The sequence below is a fragment of the Azolla caroliniana genome, unplaced genomic scaffold (assembly GCF_043228905.1).
Source record: "Azolla caroliniana isolate FFs.n. ecotype wild unplaced genomic scaffold, voAzoCaro1.0.p SCAF_9, whole genome shotgun sequence".
NCBI lineage: Eukaryota > Viridiplantae > Streptophyta > Polypodiopsida > Salviniales > Salviniaceae > Azolla > Azolla caroliniana.
Genome location: NW_028230444.1, coordinates 2,989,693 through 3,015,764, shown reverse-complemented (window position 1 = coordinate 3,015,764; position 26,072 = coordinate 2,989,693). Strand labels below are relative to the sequence as shown.

General features: G+C 40.4%; 3 protein-coding genes across 3 annotated transcripts; all 3 read left to right on the top strand.

Annotated features, from left to right (window-relative positions):
* Positions 1-839: 839 nt before the first annotated feature.
* On the top strand, positions 840-4,127 carry LOC147859875 (uncharacterized). Its single transcript, XM_087324378.1, has 2 exons — positions 840-3,109; positions 3,464-4,127. The coding sequence occupies exons 1-2, from the start codon at positions 842-844 to the stop codon at positions 3,941-3,943; spliced, it is 2,748 nt and encodes a 915-aa protein (XP_087180504.1). The 5' UTR covers positions 840-841; the 3' UTR covers positions 3,944-4,127.
* A 950-nt stretch (positions 4,128-5,077) lies between these two features.
* LOC147859874 (katanin p60 ATPase-containing subunit A1-like) lies at positions 5,078-12,637 on the top strand. The gene is made up of 7 exons (XM_087324416.1): positions 5,078-5,369; positions 7,982-8,465; positions 8,981-9,181; positions 9,671-9,915; positions 10,055-10,213; positions 10,293-10,380; positions 11,941-12,637. The coding sequence occupies exons 1-7, from the start codon at positions 5,254-5,256 to the stop codon at positions 12,217-12,219; spliced, it is 1,572 nt and encodes a 523-aa protein (XP_087180542.1). The 5' UTR covers positions 5,078-5,253; the 3' UTR covers positions 12,220-12,637.
* Positions 12,638-16,014: 3,377 nt separating this feature from the next.
* On the top strand, positions 16,015-17,831 carry LOC147859873 (mRNA cap guanine-N(7) methyltransferase-like). The gene has a single exon (XM_087324176.1). It carries the CDS (start codon positions 16,122-16,124, stop codon positions 17,691-17,693), a length of 1,572 nt encoding a protein of 523 aa, XP_087180302.1. The 5' UTR covers positions 16,015-16,121; the 3' UTR covers positions 17,694-17,831.
* The last annotated feature ends 8,241 nt before the right edge of the window (positions 17,832-26,072 follow it).

Here is a 26,072-nt window from a genome sequence, read left to right as displayed (position 1 = left end):
GGGACACTTGAGTAGTTACGTGGAGGTGCCGAGTCTTCCTTAGGCCCACAAGGTAATTTAGCTAGTTAGTTGATAAATGAGAACCCTGGGGAAGCCCAGATACGGCAGCATATTCTTCTTCTGTATGTCCGAGGAGAATCTGTGTGGGCTCCACAAAGAGTATGGGGGGAGGCACATGACACACACTATGGAGCCAGAAACCTATGTTTCTTTCTTTCTTCTTACTAGTATAAATACCATCCTCCCCAACTCACCTTTTGCCTTTCCTTTTCATTTCATTTCATCGCACACCTTCTTCTTTATATCAAATACCATCATACATCCCATAATTTCATTTCATCACACACCTTCTTCTTCTTCTTCTTTACATCAAATACCATCATCATATACATCCCATAGCATTATACCCAAATACCATCATACACACAAAGCAGGCCGAGCCTGCAGAAGGGAAAGAACAGAATACATTTCTGGGCAAGGAAACCAAAAGTACAGAATGGGGAGTAGCGAGAGCAATCGCCTTTCCATCCACGTGCGGAATTTGGAGGCGGCGCCTACTATCGGCGGCGGCGGAGACTACTCCGCCTCCTCCTCGTGCAGTGATCACTTCAGCCCCTCCCCCTTCCTCTCCACCCAATCCAGTGGCGGCGCCGCCAGCAACCGAAGCCTTCCTCAGACTCCTGCAATGCTCGACTACCCCTCCTCCTCCGCCGCCGCCGCCGCCGCCGCACGTGACCTCAAGATCCGGCCGCCCCCACCCGCCGCCGCCAATCCGCGTTTCCATGGCTTGGACCCCGGCTCCAGACCCCCGCCGCCGGAGCGCCGGCTCATCATGCTGGCCATGCGCGTGGCCGTCCTGGAGAAGACCGCCTCCAACATCGGCGCGCTCAGCTTCCTGTGGGCCACCGTTGTCCTCCTGGGCGGCTACGCCACCTCCATGAAGCGCGAGGACTTCTGGATCGTCACCATCATCCTCGTCACCGAGGGCTTCCGCATCTTCAGCAGGTCCCACGAGCTGGAGCTGCAGCACCAATACACCGGCGGCTCCTCCTCCCCGGCCATCCTCATCACGGAGGCCTGCCACTCCATTGGCCGCGCCTTCTCCACCCTCGTCAGCCCGCGCCTCCACCACCACCGTGACAAGATCCCGGACCTCGAGCGCCAAAATGGCACGGCCCCGATTACTATCAAGCGCCGCCGATGCGCCCCATCCTCCTTCCCATCTCTCTGGCAGTGGCTCTTCCAGGCTCGCCGGATCAGCCTCTTCCTCTACTGGCTCCAGATCGCTTCGGCCCTCGTCTGCATCGCGCTCTCCATCTGGCGCCTCGTCCTCCACGACTACCTCACAGCCGACCAACCCGACCGGGAGCACACCCACCGCTCCTCCCTCTTCATCTTCTACTCCCTCACTCTCACCGAGGCCGCCATCTTCCTCTCCGGCCGCGCCTACTGGCAGTACCACATCTCGGTGCGCAAGATCCTCAAGTCCACCAACGCGTGCTGCGGCCTCCTCCCCCACGACCCCGAGGGCCACACCGTGCGCCGCTTCTTCTACGATGTCTACTCCACCTGCCTCACCGACAGCGTCTTCCAAGGCCTGAAGATGAACCTCGTCAATTACGCCATCGAATGGCTCCAATCCAATGGTCCCGAGGCTCATCGTGAGCACCTCCTCGGGCTCAAGGCGCTCTACGCCATGGCATCGCCAACCAACCACCCTACCTTCGAAACTGCCCACCTCTACCAATACCGGCAGTTTACACTTCGTGCCATCTCGACTTCGAGCCAGGGTGCAGTCGAGAGGCTATTAGACATGCTGACATGGAAGAACGAGGAACATCGTGTCATCCGAGATTGGGCAGCCATGCTCCTGTCGAAGCTCGTGGATAATAATGTCGCGGGCATTCGGGTTGGTGCCATATCAGGATCAATGGAAGCTATCTCCGGATTGCTAGCTGCCCAAGAGACCCATGCTGACCTGGTAGATATGGAATTACCATCAAGACCTGGGGAATTGGGGGCCAAGATTTCCTGGACCCAGTGGATGGACCCAAGCTCTGATCATATCGCCATTCTCCCCCACAATTCCACACTGCATCATCCTAGCGATCTGCGTGTGCAATTAGGGCTTCGGATCTTGATCAAGCTAGCATACAAGAACGAGATGGTATGCGCTCAGATCGGTGCGACTCGCGGCCTCCTGAGTAAAATAGTTTCGTTTACAGACATTTCCAACTCCAAGTCGAAAGACGGCTACAATATTGTGTTAGGGCTGTCGTTGCAGCTCATCAATGACCTGACTGCCTGCAACGGCCTCGCAGGGAGGACTCTGCGCCAAGACATATCCAAGGTTGTGATGTCCATAGCCCATCTCAGAGACATTCTCAACGAAAAGCTGCTCCAAATCGACACTGCCACCGGGACCATCAACCAGACATCATGCGAGTCGCTAAATGGGATGTCGGAAGGAGAGTATGCCGACCTTTTGAAGCTCAAGTTCCTTGCGGTTGACACGCTCTCGAACCTCTCCATGGACGAGGAGGTGCGAGACGTCATCGGGAGGACAGGCGGCATTATGCACACCCTTTTCGCGTTATTCTTCATCGATCTCGACGGTGGCGGTGGCGGCACCACCACAGATCCACCTGCAAATGTATCATCTTCTTCTGCCATAGCCATAACTCACGATCCCATGGATTATAGACTTAAACCCCATATTCACAAATTAAGACTGAGGATCGCTACGGTGGCCGGAAAGGCTCTGTCCTTGCTTTCTCTGCCGAGATTCGACAACACTCCATCGAGGAATTGCGCGAGAATGCTCCGCATTAGGCCACAAGATATTATTGGAGAGCGTCAATTAACAAGTTTTAATATCAGATTAAGAAAGAGATCTTCGACGAATCTCTCGGCTAACGACAGCGAGGCGACCAATCCTAAGTATCGCTATAGCATACTGGACGCCTTGATCTACGGGATCGGCAATTACAAATTAGACCCTCGGGGACAGCACGCGCTCTTCATCTTGCGCAACTTCTGCGAGGGTAAGGATAAATGCGAATTCTCTGACGAATACAGGATGCAAATTGCGCAATCGATCACGCCTCAGGTACTGTATACTTGAATTATGCCCTCCCCCCCCTTTAATCACTGTCATTAATTAAGTGCCAATCATTGTCATTATTTTATTTTTTTCCCCAAAAAATTCATTGCCATTTATTAAGTCCAAGATTGATAAAGAAGAGATTGGGAAGGGAAAGGGAAGGGGGACCCAATCAAAATGATTAAACTAAGAATTTCCTTAGACAAGAATGTCAAATTGAACACGCTCACGAAAATGATGCTTGGCATTATTTAGTATTACAAAAGTATGAGCATCATTGTGTAGTGGTGGCCTCATTCCTTCCACACACCACTAGTTTCCATGCTATAACATGTGCTTCTCGTGTGTTCTCCTCCACAGATGTTGAAACTCGTGATCGACCAAACTGTAGGGGAGAGGATAAAGGAGGCAGCCATCGGCCTAGCTGCAAAGACCATTCTCATGCTCAAGAACTCCTGCTTGACCACGCTAACATCGCCATCTACGGTACTCGAGGAGACATTGGACAACGCGGGTACCAACAAGGAAGAGCTAGTGAAAGTGTTGGTCAAAATGTTGCAAAGCCATGGGGGATCCTCCATCATTAAGCTCCCTAGACTACGCCGCTTTTGTGTGGAGCTAGCCATATCATTGGCAGAGGTGGACGATGCATTTGTCTCGCTCTTCCAGACACATGCGTTCCGTTCGTGCCTTCGTTGTGTCTCCGCATCCACCTCCGACCTCGAGAACTTCGTCACCTTCTCTGGTCAAGTTGGCCTTTCATTGCACCCCTCCACCATGGAGGACCTCCTCGCAATGGCTATAAGGAAACTTCGGTTACAAGACCAACCATACATCTAACTTGTATCCACGACTCATCTTCATTTCCTACAATCATTCCCCAAACTCATACTTCATCACTAAAGAATCCAAATTTCACTAATTCCCTAACACACATTAGTATGTAGGGATTCCAAAGCAAAATGACCAAATTCTTTATTATACATCAAAGTTGTACATATATAAATTCTTTGTACATACAAATACACAAGTTTTTTAATAAGACCATTTTGTTGTACTTTTTACATTTAGCACAAGTTTTTGATCTAATGAGGTGTCTTGAAGCTTATATTTGAACAATCTATTTGCTATATGACACCTCAAATTGTTGGAATGTAGGGATCATTCCACCAAGTATGTAATAGTTTTTATGGGCAAAAAATATGAAGAATAGGGCTTCCCATCGTCAGAATCATTATGTTTCCAACCAAACCATCCCATAGTAAACTGTTTATATATTGGCGATGTCCTTATAAACAATTATATTGTTTCATTGAGCTGCTCGGGGAATGTGAAGGGCCATTTTTGTAATGTACGCAAGGCTTCTTCTTTTCTCGTAGCTATGAGTTGGGGATGGGGGCGTAAAGCACACATTTCCTTGGAAAATGGAGGGTACGTGCAGCAAAAGCACGCTTCCGACAGGTACATATATGTATGTATACTCTGATGGGACAAAGTCATCACCCGCGCCTCCGAGAACTCTCTTGCGGGGTGAGCGAGAGAGTTTTCATGAGGGCTTGTAAGTGTAAGATCATGAGTTGTAATGGTATGGTAGGGTAAGGTAATGTATGTGTGTGAAATGTAAACAAGTAACCTTCTACTTACATATGTACTCACTCCATTTATCCTCTTTCCCCCCCTCCCAAAAATAAAAACACAAAAATAAAAATTACCCATTTAGTATTCCCCTGTTAGGGTTAGGGTTAGGGTTAGGGTTTGGATTAGGGATTCTCTTTGCACTTCGTCGTGGTACACAAATTACTATCGCGCATGCATACTTACAGCACAGACAGACAGACAGACAGACAGACAGACAGAAGGTTCTCCCCCTCATGCTCCCCTCATTTACGCTAACAGAGGTTTCATGCCCTTCTTCGGATTTCTCAATCAACCGAGTGACCGAAAGCGTGCTCGTGTCAACGAGACAAGTGCGCCGGAAGAGTCACTGGAGGAGTAGCGAAGTCATCAGTGCCGGAGATCCCCCTTCGACTGATGAGAACGAATCTCATGTTTTCTTGCGACAGCAATGCATTCGCGGGGCATTGGTGCAGTATCTGTCATCTTGAGGAGCGGCAATTTTGATCTGGCTCGTTGAGCTGTTTGGAAGGACGATGGGAGCCATAGCAGGCCTGCAAGAGCATTTGAAATTAGCAAGAGATTATGCTTTGGAAGGAATGTATGAGCCATCAATCATCTTCTTTGATGGTGCAATTGCGCAGATCAACAAGTATTACCTTTTTTTTCACTTTTTGTCGCTCTTTAGTGGGTGCCATATCATATCATTTGGTTCTTTATTGCATGTAATATGATATTACTGATTGTGAGGATGTGGTTCGATTGGGTGTAATGTGGGATGGCGTCGTTAGACCCAGAATTATCTTTAATTACACATCCCTTTGCTGATTCACCTGAGTGTGTAAATTCTTTCTTTTTAGAACTCTTGAATGTGATAAGGTTTTTTCTCTTTGCAATGAGTACCATAAGGTTGTTTCATTAAGTTGTCTCACATGTAAGGTAAGTTCTTCCAAGGTTTGGAGTTGATGGCTTTGATTTTATGCTGATCAGGGTGTCAATACCATGGTCTAGGACATGTGTGATGTGGTGTTATTGTGTGATCAACGGTGATGCCCTTTAATTGTTCCTAGCAAGATATTTTTCTACCAAGTGGCGTTTGATGGTTCATCGAAATCCTCTCTGTGTTTAGCGTGATGATATTTGTTGTGCTCTTGTCTGCTCAGATAAGTTTTAGATAGAGGAGGTCCTCATGGGATGGATGTTGTGGAAATCTATGAGAAGTTATGAAAGAGGGTGGGGACTGCAGGGGTTCCGAATGAAGTAAGACAAAATGTCAAGTTTGGGAAGCTGCACCTTGTGAAGTCTTGGTGGAGGTTGAGTGGTTTCAGATGAATGGATGCCTTCGTATGTAGGCTTTATCCTTAGGTTCAGTTGGCGTCATTGGTTGGCTAGTAGGCTTTGCTCAACCGAGTCCTGTCGGTAGGCCTCAATTGTAGGATTAGTTGGTATTCTCGTTTTAAGTTCACTAATGCAGTCACTTGAAATGGATGATGCACTCAAAATACAAATACATACATTCAAGGCTCGAAGTCATTCAATCCCAAACACAAACACACTTAAGTGAAAAACCAAATCAAATAGATTATTCTAATGCAAGAAAAGAAGATAGACCTGAAAACGTTTATAGAGATAGCAATTACAAATCATTTTTAGGTAGGCTAGATGGAACATAGGTAGGGTTTGCTTCTTTTTTTTCCATGAATGAACTTAAGAGTTTTTAGCATTTTTTGTCACAATGAGCCTTGAACCTACAGCCACTATGTCTAGCAGCAACTGTCTTTACCAACGAAGCTAACTCATGATGTTGTCCAATGATGCCACCCATTCCCTCCTGAACTATTCCTCCCATTGTCTGGCCTCGTCAATTGAGCATCTTCATATTGGAAGCTGCCTGATTTGTTGAATGCAAGCTGCAAGAACAGTTTGGTAAACTGTCCTCTGACCACGTGACGATGACTCTTGCACCGTACTCAATACATACAATTTCACGATCCTCTAAAGGTTTACTTCTTTTTGTTTGGGATCTAATTAAGAATGGTCTCTCAGAATGTCTCTATAGTTTCCCTTGTATACACTAGATCTGCAAATTTTCACCCTGTAAAGAAGAGTTGCTATAACAACCATGTCAATTATTACATGTCTGAGCTTGGAAGCTTCTGGGTGTGAAGGTTGGCCTCTCACAAAGAGAATAATTGTCCTGTATGAATATGAATATATTCATTCCATATGTTTCGCTCCGAATGGAAAGTGATGATTTGATAAAGTTATGCACACTCAAGTGGTTTCAGATAACATGACCTTGGTTTTCTTGAGGCACACTGAAAATTTCCTCCACTGTATATTCGAAACATACACAATGATTCCAGGTTTCTCAGCATCCATCCAGTGAATTTAAGCTTAGAATAATATCATTGGCATCAGAGAATAAAAAGTATCCCTCCAGGCTGCTAGTTATGCCCATGGTTTGGTCAGTGTGTCTGTTAGAAAACATCTCGTGTATATCTAGCAGATAGCTCACCGGTGTACAATCTGAAGAAATTAGATGGGAGTGGGAATACTTGTTTCACGCCAATAGCAATCAACACGGTATTTGACCTGGAACTGACTCACACAATGCATAAATTCCTCATGCATTGCTATCGTGATCCCAATGGATACTTACTACTACTGTGTCAAAGGCTCTGCAGGGCTCATAATGCAACTGTAGATATTTTTCTATGTATTCTACGGACTCTCTTTGATAATGAATGCAAGAGTTTGTATTTGATTCTGTGTTTTGAAGCCTCTCTTGAAACCTAATTGCTCTGGCACGTGCCATCTGATTTTTTTGTCGTTGGTACTCAACTCAAACTTGTAGAGTAGATTCATACATCCTGGCAAGGCAGTAGTCAATATAGTTGCTAGCATCATGAATCCCTTCTTGTATGTATGTCTAAGATATCAGAAGGACCAGATTCAGGCAGAAAATCTGCTATAATCATGTTTATTGATGCAAGAAAAAGTAGGTTCAACGAATCGCAATTCAAAGTTTGGAATGATGTGGAGCCATGACATTTATAATCTATTTTGCCAGATCGGCATGTATCATCAGGTGTATTATATAGTCTCACATGCAAGGCTTGCTGCACAATACTTTAAGAAGCTCTTATGGATTTATTTAGGCATAGGCTAATTACAATACTATTTTTGGTCAGAATATTAAACCTGTATAGGAAGTAGATTACATACATCATAAAACATATCTATTATGTTTTTTTGGTATAGGCATTTAAATACAGTTGAGGATCCTATGATACGCACAAAGTGGCTCAAATGCAAGATGGAACTTGCAGAAGAAATTGAGGCTGTTAAACAGCTAGATGGAGAAAAGAAAGCTTTCAAGGCCAGTTCTATGGTTCATCATCACAACACCTCGAAATCATTCATGTTCAGTTCAGCGGATGAGTATCCACTTGGAGGTGGTGTTTCTGATGATGGTGATGGTTGGAGGTCCCCTGGTAGAGACCCTCAACAATTGTATGGCAGTCGCAGCAGGCCAACAAAAGTGAGCCAAATGAATATAGGACGGCGTGGTCAAGATGCAGATACCAAAGGGCCTTCCTTCTCGCGAAAAAGTGTTACTGGAGGATCTGGAAGAGGATCAAAGAATACATCTGCTGCTGCTAGACCTGGATCCCGATCGGTGAATCATGTTAGCCAAGGGGGAAAAAAACCTTTAGGAAAGACTCCAAATAAGAGGGACAATTTGGTATGGTTACTCGAATCATACCATTTTTGCAATATCAATTCCTAACATAATTTACTGCTCTTATGAATCTTTCAAATGTAATTTTATGAAGACAGTCTTCTGGGGTAACTTTCTCCGTCTATACTAAAAATTCTCTGATTGCCTCTATGGATGCTCAGGTTCATAATTCTAATAGTTTTATTGTATCTTGTCACTGCATTTGAACATCAATTATGCATTTCAATCTAAATATCAGTGTCATTCGATCATCTTGTTTTTGTTGTCATTCCATTGATTCTCATATTCAAGCCATGTCTAAGCTTATATAGAGGGGAGCATCTTAAAGCTGATTGATTACCTTTGAGTAATATTGTGAATTGATTACATTATATATTTCTTCTGGTGCGTTGGTTGATAGTTATGTCTACAAATAAAGAACATAATACTAGTTCCAATAGCTTCAAATATGTATACTAAGTCATTCGTATCCTCTATACTCATGTGATGTTTCTGTATTCACCTGCATGTGCTTTTAGGGTGGAGTTGATGATGAAGAAGGGAAACAAAGAAGAGGACGATACGAGGGACCAGATGCAGAACTAGCAGAGATGCTTGAAAGAGATGTTCTAGAAACCAGTCCTGGGGTAAGATGGGATGACATTGCTGGACTTACAGAAGCAAAAAGACTGCTAGAAGAAGCTGTTGTGTTACCTTTGTGGATGCCGGAATACTTTCAGGTTTTCTCTGCACCTTTTATGACATTAGTTAGGGATCTGTATTTTTCTGCAATCATAGTTATATTTTCAGGAGGTATCTTTCATTGAATAACTATCGTTTTTCCTTCTAAAAAGGTGTTCTGTTAATCAGAAGCATCTTGATTCTTTTATATCAAAAATATAACCTAAGTTTAGACTTTTTCTTACCCTTAAAATAAAATTATGTTTATTGCAATTGTTACCTTTGTGGATGCCTGAATACTTTCAGGTTTTCTCTGCACCTTTTATGACACTAGTTAGGGATGCACATTTTTCCACTATAACAGTGCATTTTTCTGCAATCATAGTGATATTTTCAGGAGGTATCTTTCATTGAATAACTATCATTTTTCCTTCTAAAAAGGTGTTCTGTTAATCAGAAGCATCTTTCATCTTTTATGTCAAAAATTTAACGTAAGTTTAGTCTTTTCTTACTCTTAAAATAAAATAATGTTTATTGCAATTGTTTAGGGTATACGCCGACCTTGGAAGGGAGTGCTTATGTTTGGTCCACCTGGAACAGGAAAGACACTTTTAGCCAAAGCTGTTGCCACTGAGTGTGGAACGACATTTTTTAATGTTTCTTCAGCAACTTTAGCTTCGAAATGGCGGGGAGAAAGTGAACGTATGGTTCGTTGCCTATTTGATCTCGCAAGGTCATATGCACCGAGCACGATTTTCATTGATGAGATTGACTCCTTATGCAATGCTCGTGGGTAAGTAAAAAGTTTTATATTGTAAATCAGATGCTTGCATGCATTTCTCTGACTAGAAGCATTTTGTAATATAGCCTTCAAAGCTTAGTTTATGTTTGTATGTGTTATATCTGTCATTTTATTGTATTTCTAAACTCAGGGCCTCTGGAGAACATGAATCTTCACGACGTGTCAAATCAGAGCTACTTGTCCAAGTTGATGGTGTCAATAATAGTACGGTCAGTGATGATGGAGAGAAAAAAACAGTCATGGTCTTGGCAGCTACAAATTTTCCATGGGATATTGATGAAGCGCTTAGGTAAGACCACATTAAGTTAGCCATCATTGATAATTGGTATTCAATTAGGTGCTATGAGCCTATCAATTTTTCTATGTAGACGACGATTGGAGAAGAGGATCTACATACCTCTCCCTAATGAAGAGAGCAGGCGTGAATTGATTCGTATCAACCTCAGAGGTGTTGAGGTAAGCCATTTCCTTGTGTAGATTGTGCATAGTAGGAAGGCCAAAAGTGTGTTAGAATCATTAAGGAATGCATGGTAAACACTTGTTGTTTTTCTTAGATTGTTTAGTGGGAGTTCTTGTTCCAAGTCTTAAAGTATTCTTTGAATATGAAGAGGGATAATTCTTGGGAATCTAAATCTTTTAGATTATTTGTATTGCAATATGATGTCACCACCAAATCTTCTTTGCTGGGTATATCACTGCATTATTGTTTGTAAAGTTGTAATGAAAACAGAAGGTGATAGTAGCATATACAAAAAATAATTTATTTGCTAAACTTATAATCAATTGATAAGCCAATGTTTAGTTGCTTCTTTTGGTGAACCATAAGGTTCATTGGTTGGAAACACATCTTTAAATTCATGTAATAATGTTTATAAATCAGTTTAGTATGAAAAGAGAAACCATCTATTATACGGTCAAGATTACGATCCTATTTCATGAAAGCATTTAAGGAACTTACTAGTCATCAAATAGATCTTAGATCATTGTAAAACTATATGGCTTGAACATCTTCAGGAGTACGAACTATGCGTCGAGGTAAAGAAGTAGAACTATAAAGTTGTGGCAGGCCCTCTTTGATGAGTGTCCAATTTCCATGATATAAGTAGTTGATGTTTTCTCAATTCTCGGATTTACTTGAATCATTGAAAAAGAATTGGCTTGCTAAATTTACAGATTTCAAAATATAGAAGACTGATGAACATAAGGATATAAATATATCATGTTTAGTACATTATTAGAGGATATTCTCTTTGAAACATACAAAAAATTTCAGTATGGATGGGAGCGGATATACTTCAAAATTAGGGATGGGTACTAAATTCTATGACAGTAGAGTAGGCATCTTCAAATATGAGGGATGTGGTGTTGGATAGTCCTAAATTTTCCTAATTTTCCGGAGATACGTACTGCAATGTATCTTGGAATATATCAAGATATCATAAGTTATGCTAGTAATGAAGGTGAAGGCAGTCAAGCGGAAACATTAAGGATTGGGACTATCAGATCAATTGGAAATTTCTCCAGTTATAACATTTTTAATTTGAAGTAATTTTAGAGAGAAAACTACACACAATCTTCTGACTTAGAGAAAGTCGAGTATTCTTGTATCATTCTTATACATCTTACAGATGAACTCCCATTCATATAATTAACAGGAACTTGGACCAACCTAAGATTCTGTGGCACCATCTATTTGTGTCCTGAATTATCATTTCTGCAATGAAATATAGTAAATGGTGAATCTGAATGATATGGTGGGAAGAATATACAAGGTATAAGTCTTTATTTAGCCGTTTGGCTATCTTGTGATAATCTTCTTTAGTTTCTTTATGATTGATGAAAGCTTGTAGTTTTGTATGACCTTTTAAGTTTTGTGCTCCATGGCTAATGTTGCTTGACATCATATATAAGCCGTACTTTTGTATTTAACAATGATTGGCTATCATTAGCTATTGATGTTTGTATTGCCTAGCCAATGCCTCATTTAGTTCCTTTTTCATCTGTATTTTTGGACAGATAGCACCTGATGTGGATATAGATGTAGTGGCTCGTCGCACAGATGGATACAGTGGGGATGACTTGACAAACATATGTAGGGATGCTTCTATGAATGGGATGAGAAGAAAAATTGCGGGAAAGACACGTGATGAAATCAAGAATATGACAAAGGATGCAATGCAGGAACCGGTTGCTATGTGTGACTTTGAAGAAGCATTATTGAAAATCTCTCGCAGTGTCTCATTAGCAGATATAGAGCGCCATGAGAAATGGTTTGCCGAGTTTGGTTCATCTTAGGCCATGCAATAATTGTGTTGGAATTAACCATTATTTTCACACACTTGGCCTAGCTATCTATAATGCCTGGCCTTAATGATTAAGGTGGCTACATTTCTAGCATAGCTTGTGGTTTACTCATCCTAACTACCTTAGAAGTGTAAACATCAAGTTTTCATCAATTGACCCTTACATGCACATACGTTTCTTTAAGGACGCATCCCCAATAATAGGCAAGATGTATGTGTCAAAATTGGAACGCTGATATGTTCATTCATTACCTTTCCACTGTCTGTAAATGTTGAATCCCCCACAAGAAAACTGTAACAAAACAGAGTGTATCTGTAACCTATGGTCACATAGGGGTGGATCCATTAGAAACAACAATAGTATGTGGGAAATGTATTATTGCAAGTCTCTTAAATCTTGTCCATCTCCATTGACGTGCTCATCAGTCTTTTCTATAGGGTTTAATCATGTCAATTGATCTTATTTAAAACTGAGGTCTAATTGTAAAAACCATTTTATTTCCATGGGTCTAACACACCAAAATAAACTTTTATGGATGGTATTGATGTTTCTATTGTACCTGAAATCTAGTTATTTTTTGTTTTCTTACATGATTCCTGATATATTTGAGGTGTCATTTCCTTCCCATGTTTGTTTGTAATTGGTATCAGGAGTAGCTGTAATTTGAAGTTGAAACTACCAAGGCGTAGAAAGAATGCTCTCGTAACTTCATGAGTTATCCTAACCTCCTGCAGCCATTCATGAAATCTTCTCTATCAATTGTGTCTTCGTCATCTTCTTCTCTATGGATGTCATTATTTGTGGTTGTTTATACTGCTGCAAAAACCGATCCATCTTATGTAGGAAAATTTCCTTTTTTATCTTTCATTATCTCAATTTATTTAAAGATGAAGAAAATATCGTGATTACATATCTGTGATAGTTTTTACTCATTTCTGTTGGAATTAGAATTTGTGTTGCTATTGTTGCTTGCATTCAAAAAAAATTAAATGAAAAGGAGTACTACATTTTTAGAGAGAGTAGATTGCATGTTGCCATAGCTTGCATTCAGTTGTTGCATAGATTATGTGTTATTATTGCTTGGAGTATTTATAGATTCCAAAAGAGAAGATTATATGCATGAGCTACAATTGCGTATATTCCTTTTTTGTGTTGAGTGCATGGAAACAATGGGGTCTATGCATGATAATTGTGATTGGAAGTTTTTGAGGAGCATGGAATCATCAGGATATACACACAATAATTTCTATTGGATATTTTTTGGCGATCCTTGGAGTACAATGTTTCTAATATCAATAGCAAGTTCCCCAACAAATGTTCTTTCTTCTGGCATTGTTTGTCCATGCATGATACAATAATCAAACTAAATGTGCCTATCTTTAATTTAAAACAGTCGTCCAAAATTCGTTAGAATATTTTTATTTGTGTCTTTTATCTCTAAGGTGGAAATTCCTATGAGGCTTGATAATGACCTTTGAAGTTTTCTAATGATTATCATTTCAGAAAATTGCATTATTAAGTTTTAACTTCTTTGTAAATTTGAAAAAAAAACAAGTATAATGCATGATCTCTCACTCTCTTTCAATGAAAACATAAAAAAATGGAGTGTGCTCATTAATAACGCTTTCTTTTGCAAAGATGATACCGTTGTTCTAATTGAATAACTTGTAGCTTTCATTGGATTCTTATTGGATTTTTTGTCATCGTAGCTATTGTTTTACTCTTTCACATGACATTAAAAATGTACTCGATGTGACACAATTTGGTGTGAAATGTACTCAAGGGGTAGTGCAATGTAGGCAATCGCATACATATTTGTACGTAAACATATTCAAGGAACTACACTAACAAAATAACTAGATCTAATGTTGATTCTTGGTTTATCGAGATGCAAGTAATCACATATGTGACTACATCTATAACTACTTCTATATTTGCACATGCGAGTATGGAGCCACCATATTTTTACTACAAATAGCTGAAACATTAAAGATGCTTTCTAGCACCCTGCATTAAGCAATAAGTTAAGAGCAAAACACCAAAATGCCCTTGACTTGCTAGATATTTACCAAAACACATCCAAGGTATAGGAAAATACGAAATTTCCCATGCAAAGTTATGGTATACCTCTATAATGACAAGACACACAATTACGTATTCTTGAGATACAACCTAGGTTACAAGGTTAGCTTTTAGTTTAAGATAATAGGTGGTGTGGCTTCGAACTATAATTCATGTAGAGGCCAAAAGAAAGAAACCACATGAAGTAAACCATGAAATGGATTAAAAATTTTATTGTTCTAGTGGTCAAAGGTTTGGAAACTGCCATTTGAGTGGAATGGTAAAGAAAATTTGAACTAGAGATCGAGCTCCCTAACTTCACATATTTTTACACCAATAGTGTACACTATTTGCCATGAATTAATCAAGGAACATAAGACGTAGAGAGATATTTACATGTTAATAATATTACTAACTTAACACATGTGTCATTATATCAATAATTTGTCTACGACCTTAGTGCATAAACGACAAACAATGTCAATCGAGTTTCAAAAAAATCATAAAACACAAGCCCCTCGTAAGACCATAAATTATACGATCACTACTCTTTCCAATGGATCGCACAAGACGACAAACTAAACGAATATAATTATTAAGTTTGATTTTTCTACAATGCCAAAGCATATTCAACATGGTGTGTTGCACTTCGAGGGATTTCGTAATAGGATTTTCATTATACATTATTATATGGAAACACTAATCATCTAAAGCCTTCATTTTCACAATCCCAATACTCATAGAGGCATAACATTGTCTCATTAAGCAAAACCCATTAACATTTAGGAACTACATTAGATATTATTAACCTAGACCGTGTGTTCAACAAACCCATCAAGCACTAACTTCAAGCCTTTGCAAGTTAAGCAAATTTTTCTTTAAGCATCATCTCTTAACACCGACTCCCACTTGAGTAATAATAGGCTTCTTATCACAGAACACCATTGATTGATATCCTATTCAATGATTCAACGAAGTAAGTTATGCTATTTGGCCATGATTCACATGGAATATATCTCCAGTCACTCTAGCGTTGTGCATGTGCATTTTTAATTTAAAGCTCAATATGCTCAAAATGAACTTATCCTCTTTATTTCGACATATATACATACATGGGTTGAATATGGAATGAGGTTCATTGAGGATACAATGTACTCGTTGAGGTGGTCTCTACATGCCATAATCCAACATTTGGCCTAGTTGTGCTATAACTTTGGATAGATCTTAATGGCACAATTTACATGGCATTTTCATGATGCAATGTTTTACCACAGTTTAAGGGATGCATCAAAAATCTATAATGTTCATGTTGTAGGCATAGGTTAACTCCCATAGTTCTTTCAACTTCTTATATCTCATTAGGATGCTTCTCATTGTGTGGGGGCCAAGAAAAGTGTGTCTTTTCGTGTTTGGAAGGGATGTGGCCGAGTTGCGTTTGATATTTGAATTCCATAAGCCCATCAGCTTCAACCCTCGAGAAAAGGGGGAGAGAATAAAACCTAGATTTCGAAGGGATCGTTGAGAAGTGCACAATGAGTTTCCAAGGATGTGAAGACAAACGAAGATAGTGCTCCTGATGCAACAAAGTTTATCCCAAATATTGAGTGTCTCGAGAACAAAATGGTGCGTATGTGCAAGGGTATGTATTGGAAAGGGAACTGTGAGCAAGAGGACATTTGGGACTTAAGTTTTTTGTGTGTGCATGGGGAAGGAGTTATTATTTGTTTGGATAAAGAAAGTTTTTGTAAGCTCCAAAACAAGTTTACTAGTATAAGTAGAAGTAATAGATTTCGAAGAGGAAGAAGAAATAGATTCTTTTTGTATTATTAGGCATGGGGTTGCATGAAGCCATGGAAACTCCTCCTCCTCCTCCTCCTCCTCTTCCTCATCGTCATCATCATCATCATGACTCACTTGGATTATGTTCATTTGATGAACCTCATTTTGAGAGGGAGATGGAGATGAACCTGATTATGATGTCAAGCTTAACTAGCCAATATTATGGTTGCAATACCATTGGAAGCTTAGGTCTAGCAAGTGATGATGGAGATACTAGAGCACCAATATCCTCCTCCTCTTCTTCTTCCTCAACCATCATCAATGATCATATTATCTCCCCAATCATAAGTGCTCCTCCTAGGCCTACTACTAACTTGATCTATACCACCTCAGCTAAGGATTATGCTAGTTGTAGTGGTAGTAGTATGGCCAAAGCACAAAGGCTCATTTTCCAACACTATGAAGCTAGGAGCCAAAAGATGAAGAAGCCACATCCACCACCTCCTTCTCATAATAATAAAGTTGATGTTGTAGCTTACAACAAGAAGCCTAAGAATCATGATGACGAGAATGAGAGTGTTAATGTGAATGGCCATGCCAATGTCCAAGATGGAGAGGCCATTAGCCCCATCCTCAACCTTAAACACCTCCATGGTTGGATCACATGGTGGCTCATCCACATGTTCACCCGAGGTGGAGAGGCCGTCCTCGACCTCGCCTGCGGTAGTGGCGGAGACCTTCCCAGGTGGGACAAGGTGCGTGCGGGGTCCTATGTCGGGGTCGACATGGTTTCAAGCCTTGTCGAATCCGCTCGCCTCCGCTACATTGCATCTCGATACAGCTTCGAGGCACGGTTCGTGTGCGCCGATGCCTTTGCTCCCTCTCTCCTCCGTGCCATTCGATCGGCCCAATGCGGTCCCGAGGTTTCACGGGGCAGTGGGGTCCACATGGCCATGCCAGGTGTGGATGATGACAATGATGTGGCAAATGAGGTGGCACACCCATGCCCATCCAGTGGTACTTTCGATGTGTGCAGCTGCCAGTTCGCGCTGCATTACGCGTGGTCGAGCGAGGAGCGTGCGCGGGCCGCAATGGCCAACGTGGCGGCCTTGCTCAAACCCGGCGGGTATTTCATAGGCACCATGCCCGATGCGGACACGATCGTGGCGAAGCTCGCAGCGGTGGCACCCAATTCACGAGGCCCGACAAGGAGATACCACAAGTCCTTTGGAAATAGCCTCTACCGAATAACCTTCGACAAAGTGAATTCCGAAAGAGCAATCCTCCTCCTCGGCCGAAGAAGGTTCAGGACCGCCATCGAGGCCTCGGCTGGGACACTGACATCCCCTGCCTCCGCATACTCGGCGGCCGACTTCGGAATCCAATACGATTTCTACCTCGCGGACGCCGTGCACCATTGCCCCGAGTGGCTGGTCCCGTTGCCGTCCCTCGTAGGCCTCGCGAGCGAGCACGGCCTCGGCCTCGTGTCGGCGTCCAACTTCCACGAGTTCCTGGGCGAGCACAAGAGCCACCATGAGTACCACTTGCACCACCACAACCACCCAATGGAGTGGGATTGTGCTTCCACATACCTTGCTTTTGCATTCCAAAAGCAATTTAGTTGATCATGGTCTAGCCACTATGTATCCTTTTATATATATATATATATATAAATAAATAAATAAATTCATACACAAATGCACATGAAAAATTACATTACAAAATACCAACACCAATACAAATTTTGGATACCTGTACATACATACATAAACAACCGGCCCCCCTTTGCAAAGCCTTATATAAGAAGAAGAAACAACATGACCCCAAGCTGTTCATTTGGGGTTCATCTTCTTCGTTTTGTTTCCACTCTTTTTTCATAAAAACTCTTTGTTCCCAATGGGTTTGCTCTCGTTTCCACATACTCTTCCATGTTACATCGTTCAATGTCCCATGTATATTAAGTGTTGATTTGTCTCTTGAATATTTGAGCACCATCTCCTTGCCTTTTCCTCGAGATTTGTTCTTTGCCCTCTATATAGTGTCCCCAAGTATGAACATGGCGCGTCTTCCTTATTATTCAAAGTACAATTTCTAGTACTTCCACCAACCTAACCTCGCATAGGTGCACCGCAATTTACCTCCTATTCCTCATCTTTGTACACCACCATTTTCCCGACCATTTTACGTCATATCCATACCTCTTTTCTCTCTTGTTGTTAATTTTTCAAGTGGTGCATTTTCTTGCTTATCTTCACTTATCACACATCTAGCATGATACATCATATGGTCAATGGTATCTTTGTCTCAAAAAGTTGCCTGTAGAAACACTCACATTGTATATCATAGGGCTATCATTATAGATGTTTATCCATCGACTTGTCCATCTTGAGCATGCAAAAGATAGATAACATTGAAATTTGATGGAGTGTGTCATGACTGAATTAATACATCATATGTATGCAAACATGCAAGCCCATAATCATGCACCATTTGTGTAAAGTATTGAGGCATTTACACGTTATTGCAAATGCAATTTAATGGTGAGTCGTGTACAAACCTTAATGTTGTCCTTCATCAAGTGGACAATGAGAATCTTAGGACTAGATTCTAGCCTATGGCACAAGCAGAATCCATATTCTTGTTTCCCTTATGATCTCCTTTTATACAATAAGTGATACAAGTCTAAGTTCATTGGCAATGGTCACCCTTGCTCTCTGTCAAGCATATGGTAAGTGGCACAAGTCTAGCAAAATGTCTTGATTCCATGGGTTCTTGGTTGAGATGAGGTTCAAAACTCCATGAATATATTCTAATCTTGAACTTTCTTCCCTGTTTTAGATGAGCATACGTAAGACATGGTTTGATATCCAAGCTCCTCCTTAGTTGTACAAATTAGCATACCTCGTCAGACTATGTAAGAACCTTTCTTGTTTTTATAATAACAAAGCATATGGTTGATATAACGTTATATGGAATGAAGTTTCTAGGAGTAGGGACTCTTCATGAACCTATATAATACTCTTCATGAACCTATATAATACTCTTCTTGAGGGTCCAATATACACGTGGAAAATCTAATTCTTTACGTGTATACAAGAAGTGTTTCTTGTTCAACAAATAATATATATGAATATATTCCTAGTTGAGATGAGGTTCAAAACCCCATGAATATATTCTAATCCAACGGTCTTCCCTTTTATAGACGAGCATACATAAGACATGGTCTAGTGTCCAAGATCCTCCTTAACAAATTACAATACAAATTAGCATACCTCATATATACAAATTATCATACATTAGACAATATAGCAATCTTTTTATGTTTTAATAATAGGAAAATATATTATTGATATGAAGTGTGACGTGTCTAGGAGTAGGAACTCTTCATGAGGGTATATACCCTATTCATGAGGGCATATACATGGAAAATCTAATTCTTTATATGTATACAATGAGTGTTTCTCATTCAACAAATAGTAGATATAAAATGTGGCACTCTTAACAATAATTGTACAATGAAGACAGCATGCAATCAAAATGCTTGAATGCTTTTGATATACGTATTATAAGAGTCATACATCAAAACCTAAGCAATGAATATATAAATATTTAGACTATTTACAAACAATATATAGTGAAATTATAAATTTTGACAAGAAGCAAACTTCATAGTCTAGAAATTTTCAATGTAATTCAACGTAATACAAACGACTTGCGACTGAATAATCATTCAATCTTGAATGAATTTCTTTATAGGCGAGCCCACTTCCTCAAAAGGGGCAAATTATATGCTTGAAGCTTGTCATACACACAACTAGCAATGAAATGTTCCTTATTAAGATTTTGATTGTAATGTTGTGTAACATGCATTGAAAACTTATCCTTTGTTTCAACACACCTCACTTTCTTGATATTCATGTTTGTACATCATATTTATGTTACGTTAACTATCTACGATGCTTGTTTACGTTTTCAAGGACATACATAGGAATTATGAGAAATTAGTGGTATGTGAGGAATGTTTATAAGAACAAGCTTCTAAGTTATATCAAATGGGAAATTGGAAATATGTGAAGTTATAATTTATACACACGTTTGGCATTATGCACGAAATACCAAGAGAACATCCGTTTCAAACATAGAAATGTGAAAAAGTGTATGAACAAATTATCCTCTTGAATGCATGCATAGAGGGAGACAAAAATTATTTTAGATTGAGACTTATTCTCAAGCGCAAGTTGTGGAGAGTGTTACGTTGATTAGGTTTTGAAGCATTCATGATTTTACATAGAGAAGGATTTTCCATTTATTTTTACCCTACACATACACAACACAACACATGTATTGAGGGAAGGGCAAATCCTTGAAATACAAGGCATCGTACATAATGCATTGTAGGAAACTTCATGTACTTTCTGTGCATTTAGACATATATATAAGATACCATGGATAATACATGGAAATGAAAGCTTCATGCATCATGTGTGTGTGTGTGTGTGAGTGTGTGTGGTGAGGGAGAGGGAGAGGGAGAGGGACTTGTAAGACATCATTAAGGGAAGCTTCATGTATTTTGTGTGTTTGTCGGTTCATATGTGTAGAGCAAGACACACACATGCACTCAATCACATGTATGTGCATAGGTTTCGCAAGCCAATCACTAGTTGGGTACAACCTATTTTTTGTAGTACTATAGCAAGTGCTTTATACATGCAATTAATATAACCATGTGCTTAATGAAAAAGAAGAAGGGAGAGAATTCACCCAAGGTGTCATATATTATGCATTGCATTAGAAAAAAATGGTGACATCCCACTTGTGCGTGTGTGGAGAGACTAGTTCAAAAGATTAATGATAAGGTATATTTGCATTAGAAAGTGTCATAAGGTGGAGAGACCCATTTCTCTAGAGAGAGAGAGTGTGTGTGTGTATGTGTTGATGAAAGGAGCTAAAGACACGAACAATGGGAGATAAGAAAGCATGGCTCAGATTGATTGGAGAGACAAGTCAAGAGAGATATAAGCAATTATGTATACGTGTTGTATTAAAAAGCTACATGTATATAACATATGCACTTGTGAACTCCTACATTATAAGAACGAGAACCTTTTTCTCTAGGCTTTCAATAGGGAGGGAGTGAGAGAGTAGTCTTTTCAATGTTTAGAACTCATTATCAGGTTGTAATAGTATTGAACCTTGATATATGAGCCATTTGTTAGGGGGTGTTTGGAGTAAGTTTCTTAGTAGAGGGAGACCTTACCTTTTTCTCTAGGCTTTCAATAGGGAGGGAGTGAGAGAGTAGTCTTTTCAATGTTTAGAACTCATTATCAGCTGTAATAGTATTGAACCTTGATATATGAGGCATTTGTTAGGGGGGTGTTCCAAGTAAGTTTCTTCTTAGAGTGAGACCTTGTTTTTGTTTAACATACATACATATTGCTTATTGAAAATATCATTGTGTGTCAACAAAGGGTTTATTCCTAGAGAATAAGGTCCAAGTGTTGTATTGATTTCTATATTGGATTAAGTCCTTGCCTTCTGGTTTTTTTGTTTGTTTGTTTGTGTGTTTTTTTGCCTGAGCATTCGCGAGGAGTGATAGTCATTCTTCAGGTTTGAATCTATTGTCGTCTCCATCCAATCCATCATCATCGCCTCTCGAGGGGATGCAAAGTGCGGTCCGAACTGCGGGGGTGCCATTCTTATGGGAGGAGCGGCCGGGCGTGAAATTGAAGCCGAAGAAAGACGGAGGACGAGGACGAGGACGAACTACCTTTGGTTTCATACTAGGCCAGGAAGAGTCCGAGTCGGGATCGGGATCGCCATCTCCGCCGCCTCCCCTGCGTCCGCCGCCCGGAGCATTGCCCACAACCCATCTGAGGAGGAGGTCCATCGCCGACGAGCAGAGGCGAAGAACCAGACAGACCAAAGCCATGGCTTCTCGGGTCCTCCGTGAAAGACAGGAAGAGAGAGAAGAAGAAGAAGAAGAAGAAGAAGAGGACCCTTTCCTGCTTGCACTCATAGCTTGTGTGAAAGTGGATGAAAATGTACCCCGAAAAGACAAGTCATCTACCACCACGAGTTTGCAGAGAGGCCTTCATGGCTTCTTCTGCAAAGCTGCTGCTTCTACTAAGGGTTTACGAAAAGGCATGGTTTCTATGCACCAAGTAGAAGAATCAGATGATGATGATGAGGAGGAGGAGGAGGAGGAAGAAGAAGAAGAAGCCACGGATCCATGGAAAGAGAGAGGTGAGCGCGGAAAAGACAGACATAGAGAGGCATCCAGAAACCCTAGACTTGTGGAAATCCTCTCCTGTGGTGGTGGTGGTGGTGGTGGTGGTGTACATCCCTCCTCTAAAAACAACTATTATAGCTATGGCGATTGGAAGCTTAACCATGCTGGGCAACATCATGGACAAGTACATGGACATGGACATGGACATCATCTCTCTAGAAACAGAGGAGGAAGCCAGCGTGACCATGTTAATGATGATCATCTCGATTCACATAATCTCTCTAGAAGTAGTGGTCAAAGCCATAGCCGTCATCTCTCTTCACATCATCGCTCTAACGGAGGCATTGCTCAAGGGCATCGGCCCGGGCATCATCTCTCCCGGAATAGTGCTCATGACCGGCTTCGGCATATTGCGCGCGGACATCATCATCACCCCAGAAACAATAAGCTCGATGTCACTTTGTCCGAAATCTGGAGTTGTAAGACCATCAAATCCATTCACTGCATCCCATCCTCGTCTCATCATCGCTAGAGTTTTCTCGTTAAATGTGTATTGCTGTTATACACGTACCATTCAAATAAACAAGCCACTCATGTGTAGGAATTGTTTCACTTATGAGTGTCGTAGTCAAGATGATGGCGCAGGGCTTTCCGATGTGTGCATGTCCATGCTTGATTGGATATCCATCACACACAGGACTAGGTACCAATCAACAACTACGTCAATGACCATCCATTGTCTGCATATGTCAACTTGGATAGGCAAGAAGTGAGTGATACATTAGCATGCAGAGTCCAATGAGCCACTGATGCATCAATGGGTGGTGTATAAATTTAGTGTTGGGGATGCCAACATGCGAAAAATGACATTGGTTGTGGCATGCAAATGGTTACCTCAATTGATGAAAGTCATTAACTCTTGACCATGATGATATAAGGAATCTGATATTCAAAGGATGAAGGAAGAGTTTGTGGAACCAGAGTTCCACTAGGTTAATCATGGTCATTTTCTTTTGATGCAAATTAACTTTTGGATATGTACACATATACATTTGTGCACAAAAAACAAACACATGATCATATTATTGCATGAGATAAATGTTTCCATTGGTGTAGTTAATAAAACATTCGCAGATTTTTCACCCACATGGTATTCCCAATCGTGTTTTTGTAGGTCATGGTCATAACAATGTGCTTTTTCATATGTTGAAAAACAGAGTTTATGTTTTTACTAGACCGTGATGTGTATCTGTATTTCAAGGAGAATGGAAGAACCGGATTGCTCCTAAACACAAAAGAATATGGATATACTTTTCTTCGCAAATTGTGTGTGTCCTGAATATGTACTTGTCACAAGTGATGTGTTTTAAAGGGATGAGAATCCTTTCTTTCAAATCATTGGTCATGGACAAGTCAGACTATGTTGGGTGTGACTTTATCTAGCCTATGTCCAAAATTGGCAAGTGTGTACCATCAATTGCCAACGTTTAACAAAAAAACCATGTAAAATTTATTGGGTCTAAGCTTGAGGGATGAGAAATATTTGAGTGCATTGACAACATTATAGTTAATTCACCCCAAGGGTTTTTTTTAATACTATGTGATATAGAATGTTTGGGAATCTTTTAATCACACACATATATATTTGTAATTTACAATCACATTTTCTCACTTAATTGATTATATTAATTCATGAATCTGTGGTTTCATCATTCCTGATATAATTATGTATGTTTGATCTTGCAAAGGCCATGTCTCTCTCAATAAAGAGAATCGACAAGCCATCAAATGCATGTCCAAATTTTTGGTACTGCATAATACCACCTAATCTCTTGGGAGTTGCCAAATTGGTTCCAAGAAACCCCATGTTACAATTCCAGTTCCATCTTCAATTGAAAAGAGAAAGCCCCCCCCCCCCCCCCCCCAATTCAATCAATAAACTCTTAAATTTGCTTTTTCAAACTTGTATTACTGCAACAGTTTGGACCCAATGGATGGACCTCAGAGTTGCCGATGGTTTGCGTGAGAAGCTCAACAAGATCTGAGCGCAAGTCAATATTAGATCCATTCATTCAGGCTTTCTTGAGGGAGACAGATCCACACCCACAATGGTACATATGCCTTGATTAGGAACTGAGACATGATGGTAGTAACTACATTCCGGAAAATAAAAAGGAAAATTTAGAATGCCATTAGCAAGAAATTAACATACCTTGATTGGTGCTTAAATTTGACGATTGAGTGTTATTATTAGAGCATATCCTTCCTGCTTTGGTACAGGGTTGGGTTGGTTCTCCACAGTTAATTGAGCTCAGAGGGTATAATACTGCATGAAACGTTTATGGATTTGACTGGGATAAATTGCTTGATTCGTCCACCTTATCATAAAATTAATAAAAATTGAAGTTTACTCTCCAATCTTAATCTTTCATACTTGTTTTTCTGCTCATTACGTTCTTGGGTTGTATGATTCAGATGCTAATTGCCTTCCAAATATGGACATGATGACTATATCAAGGCGTGCTACACAATTTTTTTTTATTGAATCTGTTTTTTATATCTGATGAGCAACAGTTTCTTGATACTCAAGATTGTAAATGTAGGAATCTACCTCAATCACACATTCTGTGATCATGGGTTGCTTGATTGATGTTTGTTTCGCCGAAATATAGATATGTGTATGTGTAGGTTTATAACCTCCATGAAATAGGATTCATATGACACTGTTATAAGGAATAAGCATTGTTGCCTAACTTTGAATCAGACGGATTCTAATGTTATCTAAAATAATTCATCACAAAACATTACTAAAGCTTGGATTAGTGTGGTGAGAACTACCCCCCCTCTATTTTTAATTGAAATTTTAGAGCCTTTTGTGTTTGCTTAGATTTAAAAGCGAGTGTCCCATACTTTTGGTTTGGAAAGATGGAGATCAATGGAAATGCTTTGGCAAAACGAAGATGAATGATAGCTTGTAGTCTCTAGTCATTTTCATATCATGATATTACGTGTATGAAACTTGTTCTATGCATGATGTTGAATGAAATCTTAAAAGTTGAACTAGTCAATGGTTGTAAATCTTGGTTCATGTTGTGATCATTTTTTCTAGGTCTGAGTACACTTTTGTCCAAATGAATAGGTATGAAACAACTTTTATATGATGATCTCAAATTCCTCATTCACAAGCAACCCATGATCTAGAATTTTATGTTTGCCTTGTAAAAAAGAAGATAATATTAGAAGATGAATGACATGTATGGTGCAAAGATCAATGCATGAGCCTTTAAGTTAGTTGTTGCGAGCAGTGAGAGAGTAGGGCTACAATTTTGTTCACATCTCTTGGTACACCCACTTGTAGGTTTTACCTTCCCACCATAGCTTGAAGTCAACAAAGCATGTGTGGGAAGGTAGAAAATCAATGCACGTTTTACACCATGACTTTGAGTATGGGAGAAAGCAACACCAAGAAAGAAAGCATGACGACGAATGAATGTGATAGGTAAATGAGGTAGTGAAACCACAAAGACCCATGGTGGAAGATGAGAGTAAGGAATCTGCACGTTGACTAGAAAGGAGGTGACCCTAGTAGGCTAAATATACCACTCTCCATAAGTAATGATGAGAAAGGTTAGACGTAATAATCGAGAAAATTGTTAGGGGCATATGTATATTCCTATCAACTATACCACCTCATTACAAAGTGACTTTCATCACCAAAAACCATCCATAGGGTCATTACACACTGACACAACTATAGTGGTAACTCGCCCACCTG